This window comes from Fundulus heteroclitus, unplaced genomic scaffold (assembly GCF_011125445.2).
Source record: "Fundulus heteroclitus isolate FHET01 unplaced genomic scaffold, MU-UCD_Fhet_4.1 scaffold_38, whole genome shotgun sequence".
NCBI classification, from domain to species: Eukaryota; Metazoa; Chordata; class Actinopteri; order Cyprinodontiformes; family Fundulidae; genus Fundulus; species Fundulus heteroclitus.
In genome coordinates, this window is record NW_023396792.1 from 1,920,484 (window position 1) to 1,927,605 (window position 7,122).

Consider the following 7,122-nt stretch of genomic DNA (forward strand, 5'->3'; position numbering starts at 1 on the left):
GTGCTGTAAGTTTCTTTGGACACATAACTAAGTTTGTATTGTTTGTGTATTTGTTTTGTTTACAGTTTTCACCCAGCTTATGATAAGGGGAAGTCAACAGTAAATGCTCAATCTTACTACACGTCTCCCTCTCATCAATTTGCTGTGGTTTACCTCGGTGTTTAGTCGGAGTTGTTACACTTTTGGATGAGAACACTACAGTGAAAAAGCAAGATTCAAGGTTTCAAGTGGAAAATGGCATCCAGTAGCAGGTCATCTTTGTCCTCCAGTACGAAGACGTCTAAATCTTCAACCAGTGTAGCTCGTGCTAGAGCCAAAGCAGAGGCTGCCAAGGTAAGAGCCTCATATGCAAGCCATGAAGCTAAACTCAAACTGGAGAAGGCTGTCAAAGAGGCAGAAAAAGCTAAAAGAGATGCTCAAAGTCAACTGGAATCTGTGCAAATTGACACAGAGCTGGAAATGTTAAAGTTTCAAAAAGAGGCTGCTGCAGCAGCAGCTGAAGCTCAAGTCTTAGAACAGGCTGAGGCAGTTCAGGTTTTGGATGAAACGGGGATGTCTGATTCGGACAAAGTGAAAATTGAGCGCACCGGCGAGTATGTTAAGTCTCAAATTGAACTAAAAAATTCAGTTCAAGCTCCTTCGCAGCATGTTGACTCACATGTTAATGACCTTCCAAAAGTGACACACACTATAAAAACAGAGAAATCTGAAAACGTTGAACCGTGTGAACCAGTGTTGTCATCCAAACCTCATTTAAAGGCTAACAGCAAAAAAGACAGCCAGCCTGTTTGTCCTAATTATGTCCCATTGGCTGCCAGGTATGGAGAACCAGTAAACAGGATATTGACGTCAGAGCCATTAGCAGAGTTTTTGGCCAGACGCGACCTTGTCAGTTCAGGTCTTTACCAATTTGATGATAAGCCTGAAAATTATCGAGCCTGGTACTCTTCGTTTAACAGTGCTGTTAGTGAAGTTCGTCTCACAGCAACTCAGGAATTGGACCTTATGACTAAATGGCTTGGAAAAGAGTCAAGTGAACAAGTTAAGCGACTACGTTCGGTTCATATTGGAGATCCTCAGGCAGCTTTGAACAAAGCATGGGAGAGACTTCGTGAGTGTTATGCTGCTCCAGAGATCATTGAAAGATCTCTGTTTCAAAGACTGGAAAGCTTCCCTAAAATCTCAGCTAAGGATAACGTCAGGTTACGAGACCTTGGGGATTTACTGATGGAAATCCAAGGAGCCAAAGAGGATGGATATCTTACTGGACTTGCATACCTAGATACTTCGCGTGGAATCAGCCCAATTATTGAAAAACTTCCATTTGCACTACAAGAGAAATGGATCTCTGTGGGCTCGTGGTATAAAGAACAGAATCAAGGTCGATTCCCTCCTTTTGGCTATTTTTCTGATTTTGTGTGCTATGAAGCAAAGAAGAGAAATGACCCAAGTTTCATGAATCAAGGAAACACAGTCGCATTTGTCAAATCAGAGAGAGGAATGAGTAAGAGTTTTAACTCACACAAACCAGTTTTGGTTTCAAAAACTGATGTCTTAACCAATGATGATCTCAGCAAGACCTGTCCATTACACAATAAGCCACATCCTCTAAGGAAGTGCAGGGTTTTCAGGAATAAATCATTCAGTGACAGAATGGCCTTTCTGAAGGAGAAAGGAATTTGTTTTAAGTGTTGCTCCTCTGTCTCACATTTTGCACGAGATTGCAAAGCCTTCTTAAAATGTTCTGAGTGCAACAGTCTAAATCATGATACAGTCATGCATCCTGAGCCACCCACCAAGTCAGTCAAAGTTCCTTCACCCCAGCAGATCGATGGCGGGGAGGGTGATGGTCAAGTCAGTGAGGATATCATTTCGAACAGTTGTACAGAAGTTTGTGGTCCAAATGCATTGGGGCGATCGTGTTCAAAAATATGCCTTGCAAAGGTTTATCCCAGTCATTCCAGGCACATCGCAATCAAAACTTATGTCATCTTGGATGACCAGAGTAATCGCTCTTTAGCTAGACCAGAGTTTTTTCAAAAATTTAAAGTAAAGAGCAAACCCTTTACATATCACCTTCGAACGTGCTCAGGTATGATTGAAACATCTGGCAAAAGGGCAGAAGGATTTCAGATTGAATCAATGGATGGGAAGGTTCAGATCACACTTCCGCCACTCATCGAATGTCCAGAGATTCCGAATAACCGATCTGAAATTCCAACACCAAGCGCAGTACAACAACAGCCTCATCTTTGTCACTTGGCAGATCAGATTCCAGAACTGGATCCAGATGCAGAAATCCTACTTTTGCTTGGAAGGGATGTTTTAAGAGCACACAAGGTTAGGCAGCAGGTTAATGGACCACACAATGCCCCTTTTGCCCAACGTTTAGATTTAGGTTGGGTTGTGATTGGAGAAGTTTGTCTTGGGGATGTTCATAAGCCAGTGATAAGCACATACAAGACAAATGTGCTGGAAAGACATCGTCATTCCATTTTTCCACCCTGTACAAGCCACATTCATGTTAAAGAAAGCGACAAAACTCTTAGCAGATTCACCGAGCCAGAAAAGATGCTCGGCAGTCAAGTATTTGTCCAAACAGAGAATGACAACAAGCCTGGTCCATCTCTGGAAGATACAGTGTTCCTACATATAATGGACAAGAATGTTTACAAAGGCGAGAGCAACCACTGGGTTGCCCCACTCCCATTCAGGGAACCACGACAACGACTACCTAATAATAAAGAGCAGGCAGTCAAACGGTTTGTATCTCTGCGGCGAACTCTTGAACGGAAACCTGAGATGCAGAACCAGTATGTGACCTTCATGGAGAAGATATTCACCAATGGACATGCAGAGTTAGCTCCACCATTGAAAGAAGGAGAAGAGTGTTGGTACCTCCCCACATTCGGCGTTTATCATCCACAAAAACCCAACAACATCAGGGTGGTTTTTGACTCCAGTGCCCAGTACTTGGGAATCTCCCTCAATGATGTACTCCTCTCAGGGCCTGATCTTAACAATTCTCTTCTTGGTGTTCTGTTACGTTTCAGGAAGGAAAAGATTGCAATAATAGCAGACATCCAACAAATGTTTTATTGTTTCCAAGTGTGTGAAGACCACCGCAATTTTCTGCGTTTCTTATGGCACAAAGACAATGATGTCAACCAGGAAGTAGTGGAATATAGAATGAAAGTCCACGTTTTTGGCAACAAGCCATCTCCTGCTGTGGCTATTTACGGGCTGCGGAGGGCCATCAGAGAGGAAGCGCAGAGGTTCGGTGCTGATACCATCGATTTTGTAGAAAGGCATTTTTATGTGGATGATGGATTAATGTCAGTACCATCTGAGGCTGATGCAATAGACCTCTTGCAGCGGACAAAAAATTCACTGGCTGAGTCAAACATCCGCCTACACAAGTTTGTGTCTAACAGTCAGTCAGTCACAGAAGCTTTTCCGCCAGAGGACTGTGCTCCAATGACCAAGGATCTCGATCTTGAACAAGAAGCTACACCCACTCAGCGCAGCTTAGGTCTTCTTTGGGAGATTACGACTGACATGTTCACTTTCTCAGCATCGACTAGAAGCAAGCCGTTCACTCGTCGGGGAGTTCTCTCTACTGTTAACAGCATTTTTGACCCCTTGGGATTACTGGCCCCTGTCACAATCTATGGAAGAGCTCTTCTCAGGGAACTAGCAACTGAAACGAATGAATGGGATAGTCCATTACCAGAAGAAAAGCGTCAAAAATGGGAAACCTGGAGGGATTCACTTCAAGACCTGAAGCAGCTTCATGTTCCCCGCATGTACACGCAGACCTCACTCAGTACAGCTGTAAATACTGAATTGCACGTGTTCTCAGATGCATCATGTAAGGCCATTGGGGCTGTAGCTTACTTAAGAGCAGTTCAAGAGGAAGGACAAACTGAGGTGGGTTTTGTTATGGCCAAGGCTAAGCTTGCCCCTCAGTCTGAACCTACAATCCCCAGGCTTGAACTTTGTGCTGCGGTATTGGCTGTAGAAATGGCAGATCTCATTCAAGAAGAGTTGGATGTGAAAATAGATGAAGTAAAGTTCTATACCGACAGTAAAGTGGTCCTTGGCTACATATGCAATGAGTCGAGACGATTCTATGTTTATGTTCACAATAGAGTGATGCGCATTCACCAATCTTCAAGACCAACGCAATGGAACTACGTGTGCACAGACGAGAACCCAGCTGACCATGCGTCACGATCTGTGCCTCCATCCCAGGTAGCTAAGACTTCGTGGTTCACCGGACCCTCTTTTCTCTATCAATCACCTGAAGGCCGACATTGTACAGATCGGAGGTTTGAGCTGATTGAACCAGATAAAGACAGTGAAATCAGACCACAAGTTCAGACCTGTTCTACTGTCGTAGAAAAAGCTACTCTTTCTACGGATCGCTTCAAACGGTTTTCATCATTTAGCTCCCTGTTGAGAGGAGTTGCATATTTGATCCACATGGCAAAATCCTTCAAGCGTTCCAACCACAAGACTCAGTGTGTAGGTTGGCATAAATGCAACTTATCCCGCTCTGCTGAAGAAATAGCTCAAGCTAAAAAAGCCATCCTAAAAGCAGTGCAAACAGCAGCTTTTGGAAAAGAAAGGTCAGCTCTACTGGCTAAGAAAACCGTGTCGGGAAATAGCCTTCTGCAGAAACTAAGACCAATCTTAGAAGATGACCTGATTTGTGTTGGAGGCAGGCTGAAGTACTCTGAACTGACACCTGCAGAAAGGAATCCTGTCGTCCTACCTAAAGATGATCATGTATCTCTCCTTCTAACAAGACATTACCATGAGCAGGTGCAACACCAAGGTCGTCATCTGACTGAAGGAGCCATAAGAGCAGGAGGCTTGTGGTTATTAGGAGGCAAGTTTCTGGTAAAATCACTTATCCATAAGTGTATAACTTGTCGTAAACTACGTGGGAAAATGGAAGAACAACAGATGGCAGATTTGCCACCGGAACGACTTAAAGTAAGTCCTCCCTTTACCTATGTAGGCGTGGATGTTTTCGGGCCCTGGTCTGTGACGGCAAGGCGCACGCGAGGAGGGCACTCAGAGTCAAAACGATGGGCAATTCTTTTCAGCTGCATGACTTCAAGAGCAGTCCACATTGAGCTAATAGAATCTCTAGACACATCTAGCTGCATTAATGCTTTGAGACGGTTTTTTGCATTGAGAGGACCAGCCAAACAGCTCAGATCTGATTGTGGCACAAACTTTATTGGGGCTTGCAAGGAGCTACAGATGGACACAAGAATGCAGAAGTTCCTCACTGATCAGGAATGTGTCTGGGAATTCAACCCACCTCATGCTTCTCACATGGGGGGTTCATGGGAGCGGATGATTGGCATAGCAAGGAGGATTTTGGATGCTATGCTACTCCAGCAAAACATCTCCTTGACTCATGAAGTCCTATGTACTCTAATGTCAGAAGTTACTGCCATTATCAATGCCCGTCCCTTAATGCCTGTGTCTACAGATCCAGACAATCCTTTCATCTTGTCACCTGCAATGCTTCTTACCCAAAAGGTTGGAGTCCCACCACCTCCTGGAAATTTTCCTGAAAAAGACTTGTTTACTAGGCAGTGGAGGCAAGTACAAGCATTGGCGAATCAGTTTTGGTCTCGTTGGAGACGAGAGTACCTGCCATCTTTACAGCAACGTTCGAAATGGACGGTACCCAAAAGAAACTTACACATAGGAGATTTAGTTCTTCTGAAAGACAAACAGGTTCCTCGCAACTGTTGGCCAATGGCTAGGATTACTGCCACATTCCCAGGACAGGATGGATATGTAAGAAAGGTCGAGGTCACAACAGCAGAGCAAGGCAACCCAAAAACATATCTTAGGCCTGTCACAGAAGTTGTTTTGCTTCTGCCTAGTGAATGACTTATGGACTAATGTTTGATGATCCAAAGGCACAGTGACCTCACTGAGGTCAGACGGGGAGTGTGCTGCCTTGACAGCATTTTTTCTTTGATATTTTAAGGATATTGCGTTAATGGCATTGTAAGTTATTTTTTATTGCAATAAGTTCGAAGGCTTTTATTTTGAAGGATTACTGTGTTGTTCGCAACGAACTTCCTGTTTGATCATTTCCGGTTTTCTCCGTGAGCTGCAGCAAGCATGGCTGAATGTGTTTTGTCTTCAGCATCTAATCCTGTGCCATCCGCTAGAAATTAAGTTGAAGCAATGCTGTAAGTGTTATTTTCTGATAAAAGACATGTTGTGTAAGCTGTATCAGATATCATTTTGTTAAGATGCTAATGTTTAGTTATGGGGCGGATATTCTTGTTTAACCATCCATAGTGAATTGCATATAACTGCAGAGTTTATGTATGTGCTGTAAGTTTCTTTGGACACATAACTAAGTTTGTATTGTTTGTGTATTTGTTTTGTTTACAGTTTTCACCCAGCTTATGATAAGGGGAAGTCAACAGTAAATGCTCAATCTTACTACACGTCTCCCTCTCATCAATTTGCTGTGGTTTACCTCGGTGTTTAGTCGGAGTTGTTACACTTTTGGATGAGAACACTACAGTTCCATTTGATATTCTAGAAAAATCAAAACATTGTGGCACCAAATCAACAATGTAATCTTTATTGGCTGTTTTGTTCTGAATTTCAGACATCCTTTTTTGCTTCTGTTAATAACAGAAATATTGGATGAGAGCAGCTTTATTGTAAATCCAGCCTCTATGGGCTAAAATGAAAAAAAAATAGGACTTCAGAGAAATAGCATAATGTTAATAAGCAAGCTGAAACCACGCTGCCAATAATACATTGTTATGCAATAAATATATTGCCTAACTAATATAGTTAGGTAGTGCACTATGCACATGAGTTGTTTAATTCTTGCATTGTGCGATCCTAATCTGAACCTGCACAGCACGGAAAGTAGTAGATCTGAAATACAGATGTTGCATCATTTATTCTTTAACTATGACAACTTTTCCTTTTTCACTTTTTTTGCTGCCTTGCTTGTCTGTGCAGCAAAAATGTATTAGTAAAATACAGAGTTTGTTCAAAATTCAAGAAATCGTATCTGAGCTGTATAACAGAGGTTATTTGAGAGTAGAATGTCTTTTATGG

At 42.7% G+C, this 7,122-nt stretch overlaps 1 protein-coding gene across 1 annotated transcript; it reads left to right on the forward strand.

The window, feature by feature from the left end:
- Positions 1-1,994: 1,994 nt before the first annotated feature.
- LOC118560084 lies at positions 1,995-6,572 on the forward strand. The gene is made up of 2 exons (XM_036130792.1): positions 1,995-6,227; positions 6,436-6,572. The coding sequence occupies exon 1, from the start codon at positions 2,095-2,097 to the stop codon at positions 5,917-5,919; it is 3,825 nt and encodes a 1,274-aa protein (XP_035986685.1). The 5' UTR covers positions 1,995-2,094; the 3' UTR covers positions 5,920-6,227; positions 6,436-6,572.
- The last annotated feature ends 550 nt before the right edge of the window (positions 6,573-7,122 follow it).